This window comes from Alosa sapidissima, chromosome 18 (assembly GCF_018492685.1).
Source record: "Alosa sapidissima isolate fAloSap1 chromosome 18, fAloSap1.pri, whole genome shotgun sequence".
Taxonomy (NCBI): Eukaryota; Metazoa; Chordata; class Actinopteri; order Clupeiformes; family Clupeidae; genus Alosa; species Alosa sapidissima.
This window is the reverse complement of record NC_055974.1, coordinates 25,657,453-25,680,677: the sequence shown is the minus strand read 5'-3', so window position 1 is coordinate 25,680,677 and position 23,225 is coordinate 25,657,453. Positions and strand designations below refer to the sequence as shown.

Below are 23,225 nucleotides of genomic sequence, written 5' to 3'. Positions count from 1 at the left end.
ATCATAATTTAATTGAAATAAATAAATTACCTTTGTCAAGTTAATTTTGAAAGAGGTGTTTGGAATTATTTATTACTTTTATTTTGAAATATTGAAGTTGCGACGCAATTTCTCACATGTCACTCGGAATGATGGCAACATTGGAGTTGTTGTGTGGTCCAATACATTGCTGAAAACATGGTTAAAACGTTTGAATTCAAGTTTAGCGACAAAGCCAACGCTCTTCCTGAGGGTTTTTGGTCTGCCGTGGATGTTTGGATAAAGAAGCCTCACGTTGTCAATAAGCGGCTATGTGGCGTTATACAGACTGAAGATAGAGATGTAGACGTGGGAGAGTTTAAAGATTTCTTGTCCAAATTGACACAATGTGGCACTGATGAACTCAGCGAAGTGGTCTCCTTTTTGGATAGTGGCACAGACCACGATAAAGGCCACTTGATTAACAGACAGTTGTCTCTTACAGTCAGGACAATTATCCCCAAGGTAAACACATACGGGACCCATGCACACAAGGAAATAATACTCAAAGGTAACTGTCTATTTCCTCTGTGTTTATTTCAGTTTTAGTAATGTTATAGATTCTGTAAACTTGACGTGTTTATCTTACTTCACCTCCAGATGTCGGAAGGCAAAGAGTGTTTTTTGTGCCCATTGAGCAGGAGGATGGGGATAGCCATCTGCTCAAGAAAAGTAACATGTACCAGATTCAGCTTCATGGGGTAACAGATGAGGACTGGTGAGTCTAAATGCAAATGTCTTCATGCATGATTTTGTACTAATTACTAATTATTTTTCTACTAGCGATACAAATGTGTCTGAGTGGAAAGTGTGTTTTATTTGCTTACTTTGCAAAGTCAGTTGAATGCAGCACTTTCACATTTTCTAGCCGTCACATCAGTGCAAATTAAGACAGCTGTTATCATTTGTACCAAACGCCACTCCGCCAAGTGAGACCTCCAGACACCTCTTCAGCCAGCATCTTACAGCATCTCCCACCTCCACTAGGATGCTGTCCCTCCATGTTCCTCACCCTGAGGAGTGGCTGAGCAACGGTGTGGCCTACCCCAAACTGCCCTGGCTGGACAGCGAGCTCCTGCCCAAGCTGGCACGCTGGGCCACGGAGAGCCGAAGCAGCGAGTTCAAGAGCACCCTCTCCCTCATCTCCGTGCAGAAGTACAGCCTCCAATACCAGCAGCTCAAGGACAAGTACAAGGAAATGGTGAAGGTGAGAGAAGTGCTGAAGAGGAGGAGGAGGATCACAATTTACATACGTTTATTTTCATCCAAAGCCACTTACAAAATGAGGAATAACATTCCAGCTACATTGCACAGTAGACTGCTAGTACTACTACAATAAATAGTGCTACCAGAGGATGAGAGTGCAGAGGTTTTAGTAGCCTACTAGTAGTCTAAGTGTGGCGGAAGATGAAGGAGGGAAGAAAAAGAAAGTAAATAAATAGATAAAATAGGAATCAGCACAAGTAACCTCACCCAGTCAAGTTATCTTGTTGCACAAACTTGTTACGAACTAGTGAAATGTTTATGTTATGCTTCTTAGTAGACACATTTGTCTGAAGCGACTTACAATGTTATCAATAAACATGAGGAGACAAGACCAGGCAAGTTTATTTAATACAGCGCATTTCATATAGGGGGAATTCAATTATGCTTTGCATAAACAAAAACAATGAATAGTAAACAAAAGCATACAATTGCAATAGTTGAAAATAGGTTAAAAAGTAAAATACATAAAATACAATAATTTAAAGACATAAAAACATAGAGTGCAACTAATTATCAGGAAGTGCATTTGATTAGTTAGCAGAAACCATCTGAGAACAGTTTGGTCATTTGAAACTGACAACTGAAGGGCTTTTTTTGAGAGAGAGAGATGTTTTCTCTGCTGTAATTAAACAGGAGTGGTATTTTTTTAATCAGGCAGGAAGAAAGACTACCACATGAATAATGAAATGAGGAAGAATTCTCAAACATGTTTGATGTCTTTTTAAAATAAAGGAGTTGTACAGTATTCTCTCTGAAGTCCCGATGGGATGAACTGAATTAATTTGCACTTTCTCTCCTCAAGGTTTGGCCTGAAGTCACAGACCCAGAGAAATTTGTCTATGAAGATGTTGCCATTGCCACATATTTGCTGGTACGTAACCGCATTCTCTAGCCTTGCAGTAGAGCAGTGTTTCCCAAACTGTGCTGAAAGAAAGTGAGAATGAAAAATCATTTTTGACCATGACACTTAGTAATCCAAAACACTTTATGTGCGCACATCCAAAAGCAGGTGCTGGATAAAAGTAAAAAGTATTGCCGTAGAAAATCTCAAGGAATATCCGCACACTGGCTGCACTTTTACTTGTTTATTTGAAGTGATACTTCTGGTGATACTTCAAATAAACAACTTGAGATTTTCTATGGCCATGAACCTTACCCACCCACCCCCTTTGTCATGCTGAATAGGGGGAAAAATGACAGCACTGAGCAACAGACGGTAGAATACAATCAATAATTGAGCTAACATTATGACATGATAAATATCTTGCGTAGGGGCAGTGCCATTAAACAGCAATTATCAAACTATTTTGTCACTATTGTATGTTTATTGTCACAGTGGTGCGCCGTGAGATTTTCTCATAGTACATAGTGTGTCGTGAGAGATGTTTGGGAAACACTGGTATGGAGGTGGTGGCTTCCTCTGCAGCTGATAAGGCTCACATCCGAGCCAGTTCTGGGCCAGAGGCCAAATATCTCTGGCCAAAGTGAAATTAAAAAAAAAAAAAAATTTGTTTAGTTATTTTGTATGTATTTATTTATTTATGTGGAACCATTAACAGTTGAAATGGTCGCATGAGGCATCTCAGAGCCCAAGGCCCTAGCTTCCCTCGAGCATCACACGGCGATAGTAGCAAAGAAAATTCCCTTTTAGCGGGGAGAGACCTTGAAGGGGGGGCTGTCTGCTTTTAAGTGGGCGACATATGGAAGAGATAGAGCGAAAAGATGGAGAGAGTGAAGGATGGGATGGGAGAGAGGGCGAGGAGAGATGATGAATTAGCCTCAGTCGTTGACTCGCATATTTGTGTGAGTGCACTCTGTTGAAGGTCACCGTTCAGGTTATAATCAGTCGGTGATGCTTTTGGAGTCAGTTTAAGCTTAAGGCACTCTGCAGAAGCACCCTTGACTGGTTGAATGATGAATAATTTGTCAATTGACCTTCAAAAAGCATCTAAAGACTCGTCCGTTTATCTTGTAACTAATTAATTCTCCTTACAGAATCACAGTTTGCAAATATGTATGGTTATTGTTATTATTCTCTTAAATCCTACTTAGTCTATTATTAATATTGGTATTTTTTTATTTAGGCTATATGACTTTACTTTTAACTGTTAATTTTAATGTTAATGTGATGTTTATTGATGTCATTGTAAGTCGCTTTGGACAAAAGCATGTGCTAAGAACATAAACATATAATCAATGGATTCCTCAGGTCATGTGGGATGAGGAGCGTGCTGAGAAGGGGCTAACAGGCAAACAGTCGTTTGTGGATCTTGGCTGTGGCAATGGACTCCTGGTTCACATTCTGACCAATGAAGGGGTACGTGTAGAGTCACACACATTACAAAATGTGTGGGGGGGGGGGGGGGGGGGGGGGGGGGCAAGGTAAAGACATCATATAAGTTGCATAGTAATAGGCCAAACATTGTTTGATTGATCAACTTTTACAAATTATAGCAGAGTAGAGTATCCACATCGTAAGTTGCCACAGGATGCTTGTGCTGGTCTTGAACGTTTGAAAAAGAATGGAAGTATGACAGTTCTGCAGTCATACTTGGATGGAAAGTATGGAAATTTGGGTGAATGTCTAAAAAAGTCTGAATGGTTTACCAATTGTAATACATACATAGATACATACACAAATAAACTCAACAATTCACAAAGATGACAAAGATCAGAATCTTAACAAAAAGTGTAGATTTGTTTTGCAAAATGAATGATCAGTCAGGAAAGAAATATTTAATGTGTTTTCTCTTCGAAAAAGGGCATGTGCCAGTGAAAGCCACCGTCAGAGCCTCGGAGGTTTTCCCCGGTGGCTCTGTTGTATACATACGTGCATATGTATACAAGTACTGTTGCACGGGTTCACAATGTCATGTCCTTACGTTGCAGCATCCAGGAAAGGGCATTGACATACGCAAGCGCAAAATCTGGGACATGTACGGCTCGGAAACACATCTAGAGGTTAGTGGGCTTATGAAACCTGCATGTGGTGGTGAAATGAGTGGGGAGGTCTTGTACCAACCTTAGCATAATGTTACCATGGGACTGTTGAGTTCAACATACAGCACATATCGTAATGGAGTGATGCCCATTGGGCTTTTACTTCAGATTCTAAATTAAACCAGTTATTGTATTGTGACCTGTCTTTACTGAAGTTCCTTACTAAAACCATTCTTCGAGAAGTGTTTTCTAAAGCCATTCCTTTAGATTTTAAGTGTTTTCTGTCTGGTTTATGTCTGGCTCTGAAGAGGTACTAAAAGGATCTAAAATGCATAAACGTACTCAGTGTTTGCAAGACTAAGGAGGCTGAAGTTTGATGTCAGGCTATTCTGACAGAGGCACTCTGAGAGCTTTGCAACAGGCAGGCCATGCATTATGAAGATTTGCACTTTAGTGCTCCTGTCCCGCATGTCCTCGGCACAGCCTGTTCCCTGTCCTCAGGAGTTTCCCGCTTTTTCACCCTCACCCCTCTTGTTCTCTGTCCATCTCATAGTCTGACCTTCTGTATCTCATCGTCTCGATCTCTCAGTCTGTCTCTCTCTCTCTCTCTCTCTCTCTCTCTCTCTCTCTCTCTCTCTCTCTCTCTCTCTCTCTCTCTCTCTCTCTCTGTCTCTGCCTGTTTCCATCTCTAACCCCACCACCATCCCTCTCTGTTTTCATATATATATATATATATATATATATATATAAAATATATATATATATATATATATAATATATTTCATAGATATATTACATAATCTCCCCCCCTTTCTCCCTTTCTCTGTTTTCATAGCTAAACTTCTCTCTCTCTCTCTCCCTCTGTCATATTCTTGATCTCCTCCCCCACTTTCCTCTTTCTGTCCATGTAATTGGGCTTCCTCCTCTTAAAAAAACAGCCCCCCGACAACACAGCCCATCCTAACAGCATCTATATTTCATGATGTTGCTCCACGATAAGCTCTGGAGGAGCAGTCAGTCCAGCTGGACACTCAGAGCTACGGGCCTCCTAAAGTGCCTTTGCAGTAGAGAAGAGCAAGAAGGAAGGGTGAGACAGACAGTTTGAGACATACAGTATGCTGACTAACACAGAGATCAATGGGTAGATATATGGACAGACAGATTGAGATTGGCAGACAGACGGACAGGTTGATAAAATAGATGGATGGATAGACAGATAGATAGATTGAGAAGAATGTGCTGAGAAACACAGAGATCAATAGGTAGATATTAGGACAGACAGTTTGAGAAGATAGATTGGTAGATATAGAGATATGCTGACAAACACAGTTTAATTTAATAGGTAGATATTAGGACAGACAGATTGAGATTGGCAGACAGACGGACAGGTTGATAAGGTAGGTGGATGGATAGACAGACAGATAGATTGACACACTGACAGATATACAGGTTGACAGACAAATGCTTTATTCAGGAACAATGTGTTTCACATTCACATTTGTTTCGCCCTTATTTTTTTTTTCAGTCATTACTCTCTCAAAAATGCCTTGGAAGCCATGTTTGGGCATGAACTATTATGAAACTATTAGGAAAAAAATATGGAGACATGGGATTTGAACAGAAATATATTCACAGGCCTTGGTTTTGGGATTCACTCATGACATAGGCAAGGTTTGAACAAAATCGGAGACAGTGCAGCAACAAACTTCAAATCTCATTTGACAAGGAATGACGCACTAAATAATTTAAAAAGTTTAAATACTTGAGTTGAAATGAGTTATCATGCTGTGAGGGGATTTATTTTTCAATTCCATCTCAGAGAATCCTAATACGGGATTATTTGTAATGGAGATTGATTAAAGTTCCTGGCGACACAGAGGCGACACCCCCTCAGACCACAATTATCAGGCCGTGGGGCGAGGATCAGCGGCGTTGTCGGAACTCCTATCGGTCCTGCGAATGAATGATTCAGAAAGTCATTACGGCACTATGGCCAGCCGTAATGAAAAGTACTCCTCTGGTTTGTGACGCTGTGTGTGTGTGTGTGCTGGCCATGGCTGCCGGTGGGTTATTTTAGGAGGCGGCAATCTCGCCAGGCGAAGGCTGTTTGTTCCCACACGCTGACTGGCTGATTGGAAACCATTCCGATGAGCTCACACCGTGGATCCCCCTCATTGCCGCCAGGCAAGTGTTTACATTTACATTTTACGGTCAAAGAAATCAGTGTGTGTGTGTGTGTGTGTGTGTGTGAAACATGGGAAGTGTTTGTAAGTTCACATCTTGCATCCTCCACATCACGGTCAAAGAAATCAGCCTGTGTGTGTGTGTGTGTGTGTGTGTGTGTGTGTGTGTGTGTGTGTGTGTGTGTGTGTGTGTGTGTGTGTGTGTGTGTGTGAAACATGGGAAGTGTTTCATGTCCTGTATGCCCCCTCATCACAGCCAGACAAATGTGTGTCAGAGAGAGTGGTGTGGGAGGTGTGTGTAAGTTCATGGTGTCCACTCATGGCAGCCAATTAAGTGTGTTTGTGCGTGTGTGTGTGTGTGTGTGTGTGTGTGTGTGTGTTGGAAATACTAGTGCAGTACCCATTCAAACATGCAATTCCTGCAAAAAAACCTGTAGCCCGCATACATGCCCGCAGGTAGGTCTGCTTTAAAAATAGAATGATAGGGAACAACATAATTCCAGCTAAGCATTCAATAATGAATACTGAATATTATATTATAATACATTATAATGAATGTGCAGTGAGCAGAATGTAATTTAAACATTTTTTTACAGATCAAAATGACATAAGCCTAGCTGTTTTGATATAGAAGACAAACCAGTTTGTGGAATGATGCATCATCGTATGAAATTTCCCACGACGTGACTCAAAAACAATCTCTAGTAGCCTAAAAGGTGACATCACGCTTTGTCTGCCAGTCGTTGTCTGTAGCTGGTGGTTGTGTGTGGCTGATATGTTCTTAAATTCGGGACCTGGACCATTATTGCTCGTTTCAATTTGGGACCGTTTGTTTATTCAAAGTCTAAAGACAGTCTAAAGAAGCCTGGGCTATTCAAAGTGTCATTGTATTTACGTTGTTTTGAATAGCCAATTCATACCTGTGTTTGTTGGCATGTTGCAAAAAACCCGCAGAATACAAAGGCATTCTTTATTGTTGAGGTCAGACATGATAATCTTCCAAACATGACTTTCTGCCCGTGCTTTGCACAGATTCATGCTGCCAAAAGTTCAGCCCTCTCTGTCTCTGGTCCTGTGCTGTGCTGTGTGAGAGGAGGAGTGGCGACTAGAGAGGCAAAAGCCAATGTGTGCTTCTTCTACAGATATGCGAATAACACACACACACACACACACACACACACACACACACACACACACACACACACAGACAGAACATTCCTGTAATTTTTTAGATTGATTAGGACAAATTGGTCTACATTTCCTTGAGAAGACACCAGGGGGAGATATTAGGCCAAGGCCCAGGGAATGTCTGTGTGAGAGCCTGTGTGTGAGTATGAGAGAGAGTAAGACACTGGATGTGTAAGCTGTTTTAGCTGCTGTGTGTGTGTGTACGTGTGTACGTGTGTACGTGTGTGTGTGTGTGTGTGTGTGTGTGTATGTGTGTGTGTGTGTTGTGTCTTGAATTTCCCCTGGGGATCAATAAAGTATCTATCTGTCTATCTTGTGTAAGAGAGTAAGACATTGGGTGTGTTCTGACTGTTGTGGTGTATATCTCTGGGTGTGGGAGAGAAAGATGCTGCTTTCGAGATGTCTCGTAAATCATCGTACACTCACCTGTACAACATGTACCAATGAGTGGCTTTAGGAACGCCTTTCTCTCGAGCCACGAGGGGCATTAGCAGGAGGCTAGTCATTGTTATTGTTTTATGCTACATGTAACCTCTAGCTAAACGGCTGGAAAACAAATTGTTACATTGTATTGCAGGCACAGCAAGACCGTGCAATGCATGAATTGGTGACCGGATTGAAGCAGCAATGTAATCTAGTGTGTAAGAGCATTACATCAACTTTAACATGACCAACACAGTACATATGCAAAAAAATACATGTCATCTCATCTCAACTATGGGCGCAGCCATGTTTGTTGTAAGGTCGTACGTCCACCTCGGGGTACCCTCAAGTACTCCGAGGTAAAGTGGGCGTGCCTGCCCAAAATGCCGCAAGAAAGCTGGGTAATTTACACTTTCCAACTCGGGCGGCGGATTTACGAGACATTTACGAGACATCTCGAAAGCAGCAAGAGTGAGTGTGTGATTCTCTAAGGCTGGACCATGTGAGTTGATTGACGCTCCACCTCATTAGTTTGTCTGCAGACACCTGGTTATTCCTGTTAATAAAGCCACATTTATTGGGGTTTAAAAAAAGATCATATTTTTAAATGTATCTTAATCTCACAATGAAAACAATGAGAAACAATCCAACTTTGTAGGGAAAAAATACCTAAAGAAATGATTATTATTTTCAGCAAAACACAGCTAAATGTATGCTGTAGATAAATGAATAACGCTTGCTGCATTTATACGGCATGTTTTACTCTTCCATTCCGACACCTCAAAGCACTTTTACAGAGTAATGCTTCACATTCAACCACCTACACACACATTTACCGGTACACACCTACATTTGCACAGCCTGTGTTTGTGTTGTGTTTGAGTTCAGATTCACTCACGGTCATGTTTGGCTTGTGTTTGGTTTGTGTTTGGTGTGTGTTTGAGTTCAGGTTCACTCACGGTCATGTTTGGTGTGTTTTTCAGATTGCCCTTATTCCTGTTGGTATTTGTGTTTTGTTTGAGTTCAGATTCACTCACAGTCCTGTTTGGTGTGCGTTTGAGTTCAGATTCACTCACTGTCCTGTTTGGTGTGTGTTTGAGTTCAGATTCACTCACGGTCGTGTATGGTGTGTTTTCAGGTCGTCCTTCTCCTGTCGGTACTTTGTTCTCCCGTGCTGTTTCTTCGACTTCTTTGGGAAGTATCAGCGGAGACAGTGTAAGAAGTCTCAGTACAAAGAGTACATTGAGTTCATCGCAGAGGTCAGCACACAGTGTGGATTCGACACTGAGGAGGACTGTCTCAGGATTCCCTCCACAAAACGGGTACGTATGGTGGCCCTTCTAAACAAAAAAATATTTGTATGTTTTTTTTTTTTTTTTTTGTTTATTTTATGAGACATTGTGAGTGGTGTTGGTGTGCTTGTGTTATGTGTATGTACTGTAAGTATGTGAGGCCATGCCCAGACTGTGATTGTGTAACCTTTACCTTGGTTAACTTAAAAGGCTGAAGACTAACTATATAAGATTATTTATTATTTTTTGATAGGACATCAAGGATTGGCTGTTCCACATCCTCTGTAATACAGTATATGGTCTATACATGTCATGGTTATGTCATTATTTCCTTGATTAGCTGTCAGGACCTAAGACTTATCACATGAAGGCTCACACAGACCTCAAGAATAGCAATTTGCGTTGGTCTTGAGTGTGGAATTACATGTGAAAAACCGAGCCGGTCACCCTCCGTCGGTAACCTTCACCGCGGCATCTGCCGGCAGCAGAGAGAGATTAAGGGGATTTGAGGCCAGTGAAAGTGTGTCTGGAATGAGAGACTTGGTCAAGGACAGCTTTATACTTTCTGCAATGCAAGATCGTGTGGGTCCACCACGGACTTCCAAGTGATGTGAATGTTGTAATCAGAGGGTGTATGTTGAGTTCTGTAGACTTCCATGTGCATGTGTATTCCGCAGACAAGTGATTACGCTACAAGTGGCAGTGGGCGGGCTCTGCGGACTCCCAACTGGACTATAAAGTAGTGTAATAACAACAACTATGTATTGTTCCATTTTGTCCTCAACTATCTGTGTGCGTGCATCCACATAGAAGTGTACTGTAAATTCAACTGACGTCTAAACATATCATTTAAAATATCTAAACTCTAAATATACTATAATTTAACATCAACGTACCACGGACGGCAGATGAAAACTAGCTTGTACGGCTAGCTCTTTACTTGGCTTATTTAAATCAGCATGTTAATTAATGTACACTGTCCCTTTTAAATAAATAAACAAACAACAAATAAAGGTAGAGAGGCAGTATGGAGGTGTTGATGCTGGGAGAAAGCCAGCGGGGGTATACTGCCGAACGAGAGGTGCCGAAGTGGCACCTTAAACCTAAATGTCCAAGGTGCGTTCATATTCGGCATGCAGAGGCAAATGTTTGTGGCTATCGCCTTGCTGCTTGACATCTTGTTTACAGTTGAAAGCAAACAATTGACCATTTGTACCCAAATGTAAAAGGAAAAGAAAAGAAGCCAAACACGACTGTTCTCTGTTTGCCACACACACACACACACACACACACACACACACACACACACACTCTGGCCTTAGCTCTGGTGCATCCCTGCCAGAGAGAGACAGACAGAGAGAGACAGAGAGAGAGAGACAGAGAGAGAGTGTGTGTGATTGTGTGCTTATGCCCACTTAATTACATTCAGGCATTAAGGCATCTCTGTTGATTCACCGGTGATTGCACCTGCATATTTCTCAGCTGTGTGTGTCTGTGTCGGGTGTGTAGGTGGTTGATGTTCACATGTGTGTCTCAGCTACATGAATAACTTGGGGTAACACATGTACCACATACTAGGTTGGTCACGACAGCAAGTGAATGCATGTGTGTGTATGTGTGTGTGTGTGTGTGTCTGAGACACATCAGTAGTTTAAATATGTTAATACATGTTTGTGCGTGTGTGTGTGTGTGTGCGTGTGCGTGTGTGTGCGTCTGTTTCTGTGTGTGTGTGTGTGTGTGCGCTTGTGTGTGTGTGTGTGCTTGTGTGTGTGTTTCTGTGTTTGCCTCAGTACCAGTGCATCAGTAATGTTTTCATATGTGTCTGTTTGTGTGTCAGGTATGTCTGGTGGGAAAGAGTCGGAGGTATGCCGCTTCTGAAGAGTCGTTAGCAGAGGAGTGGCGACGGAACCTCCTCAAATCGCGCCAGTGCCCCCCCTCAGCTCCCCCGGGCGAGCACCATCTCCATGGCGACGGTGAAGGACAGGAGGAGGGCGGTTGCCATGACGCTTGGGGCAGCGGAGGCTTCCAGCCCCGTGAGAGGACAGAGGTGGTGCGCAACTGCGGAGGATTGCCGCGGGAGTTTGTGGACGGGGTGGTGCTTCATGTGGCCAACACACTCCTGGGCCTGACAAAGGAAGAGAAGGAGAAGGAGGAGGAAGAGAAGGAGGAGGAAGAGAAGAAGGAGGAAGAGAAGAAGAGTGACAAAGACACCTGGAACACGGGAGGTAAAGAAAGAAAGTTTGTGACAGAGGAAGGAATGTGGGAGAGAAAGAGGGATAGAAAGAGCGATGTCTATTAAAGACTGTGACTGTGTGTGTGTGTATGTGTGTGTGTGTGTGTGTGTGTGTGTGTGTGTGGGGGGGGGGGGGGGGGGGGGGGGGTTGCAGTATGTGTGTGTGCAGTATGTGTGTGTTAGTGTGTATCAGAGGAGGTCCAGCGTACGTATGGCAGAAAACGTTTTGTGTTTGTGTGTGTGTGTGTGTGTGTGTGTTACAAAGATCAGAGGGGCCTCTCCTCCACAGGTGTGTGTGTGTGTGTGTGTGTGTGTGTGTGTGTGTGTGTGTGTGTGTGTGTGTGAGTTTTGCTCTCAGCAGGAAAGCACAGGTGAAAACAACATGGCCACCTATCTATTTGATCCACTCACACCTGTCCCACCGTTTGTAGGTCAGCAGAGAGAGGGGGAGAGAGAGAGAGAGAGAAAGGGAAAGAGAGAGAGAGAATGATAAAGGGAGGAAGGGAGAGAGAGAGAGAGAGGGAAAGGCAGAGAGACCGAATGATTAAGGGAGAGAGGAAGAAAGTAAAGGGAGAAAGGGAAAGGCAGAAAGAGGGAGAGAGAGAGAGAGAGAGAGAGAGAGAGTGATTAAGGGCGAGGGGGGGTGAGGCCAAAAGACAGTGGTGGATAGAGAGAAAGACAGAGAGAGAACGATAAAGAGAGAGAAAAAATGTTGGAGAGGGGGTAGGGGATGGCTCAAATAGAGACGAGAGAGAGAGAGAGAGAGAGAGAGAGAATAAGAAAGGATGGAGGGCCCTGGGAGAAAGGGATGATAAAGGCAGATAGAGAGGGTGATGAGTGATAGAAAGAGGAAAGAGACACAGATAGAGGGGGAATAGAGTGCAGATAGATAGATAGATAGATATAGATAGATACTGTAGATAGATAGATAGATAGATAGATAGATAGAGAAACTAAAAGGATGACAAATCCCATCAGAGAGTGAAAGAGGAGAATTGGAAATTTGAGAGCAGGTGTCACGTAGCAGCTCTTCACAGGTACCCATTGATCACACCTTGCCCAGTGTTCAGTACTGAGTACGGTCTAGTGGACCCGCCCTGTGTGCTTATCTTAGTGGCCCATCCATCTGAAGCACTCTGTCAACAGGCTCCCTCTTACTGACCTAATAGGTGCTGCTCTGTCTCCAAACATGGCACTGATAAACCTCCTAAAGCTGTCTGAATGAGGCCTCATGAAATATGGATGTCTGTGTGTGTGCGGTCGAGGGGGTTGTGTGTCAGTGAAGACCGGGAGCTGTCCCGAGTCACTCTGTCTGTCACGTGCAATCAATTATTGATGAGTGTTTAGTAACTCTGAGGAAAACAAAACTAACTACAAAAAAAACAACATGTGGAGTGTGTGTGTGGGGGCCTTGCATTATTCAGCAAAGGCTAATACTTCAGAAGAGAAGTGTATAAGCTGTTTGTGTGGTGGACCACCTGTATGCGTTTGTGCACCTCTGGCCTTTGCCATTATGCTAACCCGGATGAGTGTGCCTGTGTGTGTGTGTGTGTGTTTGTGTGTGTGTGTGTGTGTGTGTGTGTGTGTGTGTGTGTGTGTGTGTGTGCATCTAGCGACCTGTTGTGGCACCAGCTTACCCTGCTTTGAACCCCTAGCCTTTTTCATCCCCTGCCAGACACTGCTGGAGCGCTGAACATAGATTTCAACACACACACACACACACACACACACACACACACACACACACACACACACACACACACACACACACGTGCAACAAACACACCTGCAATGGCTCACACTACCATATACTTGGCAGGGACACATGCAAATCATATGCACTAAGATGCCCAAAAGTCACACACTCAAGCGTGTTAATGTACCTGTACTTAAAACTTTTTAAGTGAATACAGAACTACGCTATAAAAATACACACACAAACATTACATTACATTTGGCTGATGTATTTTTAACCAAAGTGACTTACAACACGGTAAACACTTTAAAGCTTTTCAAAACAATTCTCCCAACAATTCTAGAACAATTTAAAAATAAGAAGAGTGTCGGTTCTAGTCAGATGATAAGTGCTAGAATTAGCAAGGCTAGTTTTAAGTAGTGCTACGAGAGGAGATACTCTCTGAAGAGCTGGGTCTTCAGGAGTTTTTGAAGATGGAGAGGGATGTCCCTGGTCTAGTAGGAACTGGTAGCGTGTTCCACCAACGAAGAACAACAGATGAGAAATGTTTTGGATTGGCCTGAGCGTACCAGGGGCAGAGCTAGATGTCGTTCGTCTGAGGAGCGCAACGGTCGGGAGGTAGCATATCCCTGTATGAGGGCATTCAAGTAGGCGGGAGCAGAACTGGAGACTACTCTGTAGGCAAGTGTTAGAGACTTGAATTTGATGCGAGTGGCCATAGGTAGCCAGTGTAGCTGGATGAGCAGCGGGGGTAACATGTGCCCTTTTGGGTTGGTTGTAGACCAGGCGCGCTGCCACGTTCTGGCTCATCTGAAGCGGTTTCACTGTGCACTGGGCTGGGAGACCTGTCAGGAGTGCGTTACAGTAGTCAAGTCGTGAGATGACTGTGGCCTGTACCAGGAGTTGAGTAGCATATTGAGTCAGGTAAGTCCTGATGTTGTAGAGTGCGAAACGGCACCACCAGGCAACTGAGGTAACATGATCGGAGAAGGTTAGTTGGTTGTTGAGCATGACTCCTAAATGACTCCTAAATTTATTGCAGCCCTGGTAGGTGCAACAGACAGGGAGTCAAGTTTGATGTTGATGTGATGTATAGTAGGTTTAGCTGGGAGGACCAGCAGTTCGGTTTTTGAGAGGTTTAGCTGGAGGTGGTGTGCCTTCATCCATGTAGATCTGTCTGAGAGGCAATCAGAGATCTGTGCCGAGACCAAGGGGTCATTAGGTGGAAAGGACAGATAGAGCTGTGTGTCGTCTGCATAGTAGTGGTATGAGAAGCAGTGCGAACGGATAATCTGTCCCAAAGAGGTGGTGTAGATAGCAAAGAGAAGGGGGCTCAGCACTGAGCCCTGGGGGACCCCTGTGGTGAGATAGTGAGGTGCGGACAGCTGTCCAAGCCGTGATGCGTCAAACGAGCGTCCCGTGAGATAGGATTCAAACCAGGAGAGAGCAGAGCAGGAGATTCCCATGTTTGAGAGTATAGATAGAGAGAAGAATGTGGCGATTAACCGTGTCAAAGGAAGCCGATAAGTCAAGCAGAATGAGTACTGATGACCGTGTGGTCGCTCTGGCTTCGTTTAAGGCTTCTGTTACGGACAGCAGAGCCGTTTCGGTTGAGTGGACGCCCTTGAACACAGATTGATTTGGATCAAGAAGGTTGTTCTGTGAAAGGAATTCAGAGACCTGTTTGGAGACTGCTTGCTCAATACCTTTGGATAGGAAATGTAGGAGTGAGACAGCCACAGAGAAAGACAGGTTCACAAATGTTTTAAAAGCCAGTGTCTGGAACATGCACTTAGATAAAATGAGAGAGAGAGAGACCTGATTTCTCTGTAGCATAAGAATACGGCTGTGTCTTGTTCTCCCCAGAGTGGAGCAGGATATAGATGCAGAGTGAATTATACATACACGGCATGTTTTAGGCACCAAGTCATGTTTACATCGACTTCCTGTTTCATGCATTCCAAGAAGTATACTTTGTAAAAGCACAGTCTTGTTGACCTCTTTGTCCTAAAGATGTAGCCTCGCTCACCTCTAGATGAGGTCAGCGTATCTAGGACAGTGTCCCGTCCAGACAGACAAGACAAGACAACATGTTGAAAATAAGACCCCACTTTATTAGATTAACATTAGCTATCTCTGATTAGCTTGTTTATTCATTAGCCTTGCCATGTCCCGTTTGCACAGATCTGTGCTTATAATCACTGCAGATAGCTAAAGGTCTAAAATTGATCTTATGTAACAATCTGTCAAGCTCTTTTAGGCTACACAGGAGACATATGTCAACTGGAATTAGCCGTAACTTGCCACCAGTTAAAAAAAAATAAAATCTTAAAATACTTCACTGTGCAGAAAGTACTTAGTATATGACACAGTAAGTGTTCTTATACGAATGTGACCTACCCATTCTACTTGACCGGTGAAACGCTCAGAGAACAGCTAGGCTACATTTGGATTGGATGGGGCAGAAGTGGGTCAAATCTGAGCCTGAATAGAGCCAGCACTGAGCCAGATGTGCTCTGGGATCTATAACTGGGAGTCAGTACTGTCTGGGACACTAATACACTGTGTTCAGATAGGCATGTCTTTCTTTTTTTCTTTCTTTCTTTCTATCTGTCTTTGTCTGTCTTTCTTTCTTTCTATCTTGTTCTTCACTGTTTCTCTCTTTCTCAGTCACACTCTCATGCTGTCTTTCTGTCTTTCTTGCTTTCTTTTCTATCCTATTCCCTTTCTTTCTTCCCTCCTTTTTTCTCTCTCAGTCTCACTCACTTTCTTTATTTTTTTCTTTCTTTCTTTCTTTCTTTCTTTCTTTATTCACTCTCTTTCTCTTCCCCTCTCTCCTGGGTCATAAATCCCCATTTGTGGTATTTGTCTCTAAAGGCCAGCTCTAAATGGCCTATTGATATTGTATTAGCAGCGGACGTCTGGCGTCACCCATTCTTACTCGTTGTCTGTGAGCTTTCAGCCGACAGACAGCTGCGTAGCCTACTTTTCTTTGTGATGTCGCTGGGTCGGCAGTAGTGAAACACCACCAAATGGCCACATCCCTTTCCCTTCTCTCTGGGAGCCTTTGGGCGATGGACTAAGTCGGGATTCAGACTTTTGCACAAACAAACAAACAAACAAACAAATAAACATTTTGACCAATATCAGACTCTAATGGAGGAGAGAAACCAGGTGCAAATGGCAGTTCAGTCCATTAGCTGTATGACTAAATTAGATGGTTCATCATCAATATGATGAGTTTAAAATTCAAGATGTGATACCTGCCCCTCTTCTCAACCTTTGACAATTAGCCTAATGTAAGATACAGGTACTGTGTTTTTGTAGTCTATTTTTGAGACTAAAGCTCTTCCATGTATGTCTCAAAGCTTGCATGAACATTCACAGAAAAAGAAGAGCTATTTAATACACACATAACCCCATTTTGAAGAACTAGCCTCCTCAAGGCTGAAGAGGTTCCTCACAAAGTAGACAGACAAAGCAGAGAGTGGGTATGCAGAACCCTTTTCTTGTGGTCTCTAAGAATAAACCTGAGGAGCTTGTTTATGGACATGCACTGAGGAGTGTGAAGCACGCAGCGCAATCCGCTAACTATAAATGTCATTGTGCCTGTGCTTGCTTCACACACACACGCACACACACACACACGCACGCACACACACACACTCACACAGCTTTATCTTGGTCAGTAGGCCTAATCAAGGATCTTTGCTATGATGACCGCTGCAAAAACATGACAGAGGCAATGCGTTTGAGCTATGAATCACTTCTTTTAGATCATTCTGCGAGTTTGTTCGCTATCATTGAAAGTGAAAGTAAGCAACTAATAGGCTACGTTTCTATGCAGCATCTGAAACTTTCAAGTTCTCATATGTGTGGCGATCTATTTGTTTTCCCAGCAGATGCATGAAATGGTAACCAAATAACTGTGACTCCTGACCATTTCAACATTGGGTGAACAGTACACCGATGAGAAGCGGAGTTGATATGGCAAGCCAAGATAACGTTGCAGACTGAAGTAGTCTATTCTCGCAGTTGATAAGCAGCCATTTTCTATGCGGTAAAATGGCACAGTATCTGCCATAATGTAGCCGCCAATACAAAAATATACTCAGCATTGGCGGGTGCTAATTTCAAGCCCTGCACACATACACACACACACATACACACACACACACACACACACACATACAAATACACACACACACACACACACACATACAAATACATACACACACAGACACACACACACACATACAAATACACACATACCGTATACGTACACACATACGTACAAATACACACACACACACAAACACACACACATATTGGTTGGTGATGTGCTTGTGCCTGCTTCCTCCTGGTGGACAGTGTGGGATCAAGTCAGTATACAGGGGTCAAAGGGCACAACCTTTTCAAGTGGCCGCGTAAAGATCTCACTCTCAGTCGCCGTGGCGACAATCTAAGCTCTGTGCCGGGGAGAGAGCGGGGTCCTGCGGAGCGCGGAGGGCCCTCGGCTCGCCTGCGTTGCTATGGCAACAGGACAACGTTGGAGGGCCTGAAGATTCCGATCAGCCCCAGCCAGCCGGGCTGGCAGGGCGAGGCAACGAGAGGAGAGTGATCGTTTGCTTCAGCTTTCTATTTATAAAACTACGGGTATTATGATACTCCCACCATCAGCCAGAGACACGATCAGCCAGTGATTTCTGCGCCCTACCCAGGATTGACTTGCCCAACCCAGATGGGAGATTTTTGAGCTGTGTGTCTCCATTTGGCTGTGTGTGTGTGTGTGTGTGTGTGTGTGTGTGTGTGTGTGTGTGTGTGTGTGTGTGTTTTTGTGTGTGTGTGTGTGTGTGTGTGTGTGTGTGTGTGTGTGTGTGTGTGTGTGTGTGTGTGTGTGTGTTTTGTGTGTGTGTGTGTGTGTGTGTGTGTGTGTGTGTTTTTGTGTGTGTGTGTGTGTGTGTGTGTGTGTGTGTGTGTGTGTGTTTGTGTGTGTGTGTGTGTGTGTGTGTGTGTGTGTGTGTGTGTGTGTGTGTGTGTGTGTGTGTGTGTGTGTGTGTGTGTGTGTGTGTGTGTGTGTGTGTGTGTGTGTGTGTGTGTGTGTGTGTGTGTGTGTGTGTGTGTGTGTGTGTGTGTGTGTGTGTGTGTGTGTGTGTGTGTGTGTTTGTGTGTGTGTGTGTGTGTGTGTGTGTGTGTGTGTGTGTGTGTGTGTGTGTGTGTGTGTGTGTGTGTGTGTGTGTGTGTGTTTGTGTGTGTGTGTGTGTGTGTGTGTGTGTGTGTGTGTGTGTGTGTGTGTGTGTGTGTGTGTGTGTGTGTGTGGGGGGGTATAGAGTGAAGAAAGATAACCACCCTCCAGAATGTGTGTGGTGTCCACGGTGATCTGCTGCAGGAAGTAAGAGGCACGGGGGAACACACACTGGCCCGTTTTACTGATACGGAGGAGACGGCGCGGCTCGCAGCCCAAAACAAAAACAAACGAATAAACAGCCGTTTCAATCAATGACGCAAATTGTAGCTCATCAGAATGCATTAAAAGGGATTGCAACTTGAACCAAAGCAAACAAAAAAACAAAACAAAAGCAAATTGAAATCGGGTAAATAATGCATATATAATCACACCGCATTGCATAAGGTGTCCTCAGAGACCACTGCAAGTCTTAGTTGGACCTGCTTGCTTGGTGCTGAACGACGCACTCAGAGTGGAGTTGTGCCGAACGAACAGCGGCCGGTTTATTTGGTTCTCACTCTCGTGTTGGGGCGAAGCGAGGGCAGATGTGGCACTTTTACAAACGTCATCCCAGGTGTTGGAGATGGCTGCTTGCTTTGGAACAGGACCTTTCAGACCCTGTGTGTGTGTGTGTGTGTGTGTGTGTGTGTGTGTGTGTGTGTGTGTGTGTGTGTGTGTGTGTGTGTGTGTGTGTGTGTGTGTGTGAGAGCGAGAGAGAGGTCCCAAAGGGGGGTTAGGGGCAGATTTGGCAGGCAATGTGATTCCTGCAGACGGAGAAATAGCCTCTGGGTAACCGACGAGGTTAATGCACTCAAGTGAGCTCAGCCAGCTGGATGTCTGGAGTTCAAACAGCTACTCCAGTAGTGATGGAGAGGGAGAACGAGAGAGAGAGAGAGAGAGAGAGAGAGAGAGAGAGAGAGAGAGGAAAACAAAGAAACAAGTGTGAAGGAAAGATGGAGAGAGTATAGGGAAGAGAGAAATAGGAGAAGAAGGGATGAAGTAAGAAGGAGGGATGGAGTGAGAGAGCATGGAAGAGAGATAAGGAGGGTGAGTGGAGAGTGAGAGAAAGTAAGAAGTTGAAACGTGCAAGGAGGTGGTGGGAGGAAGAGAAAAGCACTCAGAACAGAACAGAGGCAAGCAAGAGTCACCGAGACATACCGTCGTCTGTGAAGAGCAGGAGAGAGAGAGACAGGGAAAGACTGTGGTCTGAGGAGAACAGGAGAGAGAGAGACAGGGAAAGAATGTGGTCTCAGGAGAACAGGAGAGAGAGAGACAGGGAAAGACTGTGGTCTGAGGAGAACAGGAGAGAGAGAGACAGGGAAAGACCGTCGTCTGTGAAGAACAGGAGAGAGAGAGGGAAAGAATGTGGTCTGAGGAGAGCAGGAGAGAGAGAGACAGGGAAAGACCGTCGTCTCAGAAGACAGGAACAGGCACAGGGAGACAGGGAAAGACCGTCGTCTCAGAAGACAGGAACAGGCACAGGGAGACAGGGAAAGACCGATGTCTGAGAAGAAAAGAAGAGAGAGATGGTCTGAGGAGAACAGAGGAAAAGGCCGCTGTTTCTTAGCCTAGTTACAGTTTGTGGCCTGGCCAACAAAGAATGTAGCTGGACAATAGTATTCCAAATATGGACTGAGTATGCTCCATATTTGCAGGGTTTCATAAAGTATTGTATGTAAAAAACAGCTGTTGTCTGAAGAGTGTGCATGTGCGTGTGTGTGTGCGCGTGCGTGTGTTTTCGATAATGAGACCATTCTTCCAGTATTGTATATAGTCATAGCTTTGATTCTGTAAAGTCAAACATTCGCGTTGAGCAGACTGTTTGTTTTTGAGTACTGCTGGGTGGTTGGGGGCGGTTCCATGTTATTTCATTGTGGCTTGGAGCATAGGCTTGTTAGCCTTACGAGCCAGACCCACATTAAAATGTAGGGTCTGGGTACTCACCGTTCGCAGTGCTCAGTCCGAGGGGCGGGATAATCGTTGTCTTTCAAATTCCCTCTGCACGCAATAGGACAGCGCTGAGTCCCATGCGTTTTCCCACCAGCGGAGCTAGTTGGCTAGTTCAAACTTTTGCCAACTTAAAACAAGCATAACTCGTGTCACACTGTTGGCCAACAGCAACATCCATCTTCTTTGTTTTCAAGTAGCAGGGAATTCAAGCCAAACCGTTGCAACTCTGCCGTCAATCATTATGTTAAGCCCGCCGAACGACTCTATACACGATTTGATTGGCCTGATAGAAGTTTAATTTTTCGAGCTCACAAGCCAATGGAGAGTTGCTAGACTAGCCCTGGAAGCAAATGTAATTTGCTGCCGCTAGGGTGCGTCTAGATTTCTAGGCTATAGGCTTGGAGTCATTTGGAGAAAATTGCATGTGTTTCTCTGCTTGTTTTTCCATGTCTATCTGTCTTTATTTCTCTCTCACTCTCACCATTAAAATGATGTATATTGGTATGAAAAGATGAACTCTATAAAACTATTATGCAGAGTGTATGTAGTAATTTAAATCAAAATAAAGTCATTATTTTGATATTTGGTTATTTTATAGTTGAATTGACTATGAATAACTTTGGTGGGATTGTGTTTAGCTGGTGATGTGGGTGGATTTGGTGTAATTGGATTTTGATGGTTTTAAAATATCTTCCACTCTCTCTCTCTCTCTCTCTTTGACTTTGACATTAAATTAACATGAGAGTGGGGAAGGGTTTGTTGTATAGCTGCCTGTATTGTGGCATTTATATTAGACATGTTGTATTGCCATTATGGAAGGGATGTATTCTGTACTTGGGAAAAACGTTCATAAATAAATCATATGGGAAAAAATTGAACATGAGCTGTTGGTGTTCACACCAGAACTGCTGCAAAAGGTCATTTTGACCGCTTGAAAGTTGCATGTACAATGACTTTTAAAAACACAAAACAAATACCTTGAATATCGAGTTTAAAATCTAAGGGTCAAAATGGCCACTTCGGGGTGTGAACATGAGATGTGGTGTTGACAGTAGAGCTGCTGGTCCTGCTGGTTGAATATCGAGGTATCTAAGGGTAATATTACTGCGTGGGCAGTTCTAGTAGTTATGAGATAATTGGCGCTTCCTGTTCTGCGAAGTGTTAATGCGCATGGCACGCGCTCCGTCCTCCTGTGTCCCTCAGGCAGTCTGGCGGTGCGCGAGGTGGCGGAGCTGCTGGAGGCATCTGTGCTGCAGAGGCTGAAGAAGGAGTGTGGCGGCCTGCAGACGCTCCTGAAAAACAACCACCAGGTGTTCAGAGGTAAGTGGCCTCCTTTCCATACGCACCCGGGAGTCTGTTACGGCGCGCGCGCGCGCACGCGCACACACACACACACACACACACACACACACACACACACACACACACACACACACACACACACACACACACACACACACACACATACATACATACAAACAAACCTACAATGTATGCACACTAACACACACACACTCTAATACACACTCACACACACATACACACACACACACACACACACACGCACTCTAATACACACTCACACATACACACACACACATACACACACTCACACATACACACACACACACACACACACGCACTCTAATACACACTCACACATACACACACACACATACACACTCACACATACACACACACACACACACACACGCACTCTAATACACACTCACACATACACACACTCACACACACACTCACACTCTTATTTGGCCCCATGGTGGGTAAAGAGACACAATGCACTGCTTTCTTTCTCTTTGTTTGCATTCTTCTCTCTGCTGTTTCTCTCTTCTTCTCTCTGCTGTTTCTCTCTTCTCCCCTCTGCTGTTTATTTGACTCTTTTGGGTCAATGATGATGACTCCTTTCATCCACCCACACTTTTTCCATTTCTCCCTCCATCTCTCTCTCTTTTCCCCTCTCCTTCTCTCTCACTCCCCCTTTCCTCTTTACTTCCATTACCTCTCTCTCTCTCTTTTCCCTTCTCCTTCTCTCTCACTCCCCCTTTTCTCTACTCTTCCGTTTCCCTCTCTCTCTCTCATTTCCCCTCTCCTTCTCTCTCACTCCCCCTTTTCTCTACTCTTCCGTTACCCTCTCTCTCTCTCTCTCACTCTTTCTTTCTCTTTCTTTTTTTTCTCTTTTTCAATGACCTTTCCTCCATCTTTCCATCTCTTCCTCTCATGTCCTCTCTCTCTCTCTCTCTCTCTGTGCCCAAGTGGAGGGGGGCAGGGTGTACATCCGAGACTGGCGCGCGGCAGTGCTGAGCGGTGGGGTGGCAGCGCGACGCGACGCCAAGCGTAAGCCTCCACCACCAGAGGGCGCTCTGAAGACCCGGCCCTGCTGGTTCCACGCTCACCACCCCCGTGGGTGCCCGCTGTCCACCGAGCGGTGCCCCTTCGCCCACGGCCACGTAGACCTCAGGCCTTCCACCCGGCCAATCAAGAAGCCCAGACACTGATGACCAGCGGATCGTGTGACCAAGGAGAGGCCTGTGATTGGCTGGATGTTTTCCAGGAAGTCTTCCAGGAAGTCTCTCTGCTCAGCTGTACATGTGTGTGCGTGTGTGAGATATATAAAGAGAGACCGTGTGTGTGTGTGTGTGTGTGTGTGGGGGTGGAGTCGGTGGATGGAGTTTCAATAGCTGAATCACAGACAGAGTTGTTCTTTGTTTCCTTTTGTTTTTGTATAACTTAATAATTAAAATTATTTTTATGTTATTAAATGATTAAACCACAAGGGTTTGTGAGTTGT

At 44.3% G+C, this 23,225-nt stretch overlaps 2 protein-coding genes across 4 annotated transcripts in view; one reads left to right on the top strand and one right to left on the bottom strand.

Moving 5' to 3' along the window:
- The window catches only part of LOC121690252 (C-type mannose receptor 2-like), a 1,098,322-nt gene that overhangs the window by 872,651 nt on the left and 202,446 nt on the right, over positions 1-23,225 (bottom strand). The window lies entirely within an intron of this gene.
- On the top strand, positions 112-23,188 carry trmt44 (tRNA methyltransferase 44 homolog). Of its 3 annotated transcripts, XM_042070707.1 has the most exons (12): positions 112-529; positions 619-736; positions 1,006-1,225; positions 2,087-2,155; positions 3,494-3,601; positions 4,174-4,245; positions 6,302-6,408; positions 9,157-9,340; positions 11,148-11,462; positions 11,493-11,535; positions 21,620-21,736; positions 22,691-23,188. In XM_042070707.1, exons 1-12 carry the CDS (start codon positions 178-180, stop codon positions 22,930-22,932), a joined length of 1,947 nt encoding a protein of 648 aa, XP_041926641.1. In that variant the 5' UTR covers positions 112-177; the 3' UTR covers positions 22,933-23,188. The 3 variants fall into 3 exon arrangements, with proteins under 3 accessions (XP_041926641.1, XP_041926640.1, XP_041926642.1); XM_042070706.1 differs by having other exon boundaries at positions 11,148-11,535; positions 22,691-23,187; XM_042070708.1 differs by lacking the exon at positions 112-529 and having other exon boundaries at positions 887-1,225; positions 11,148-11,535.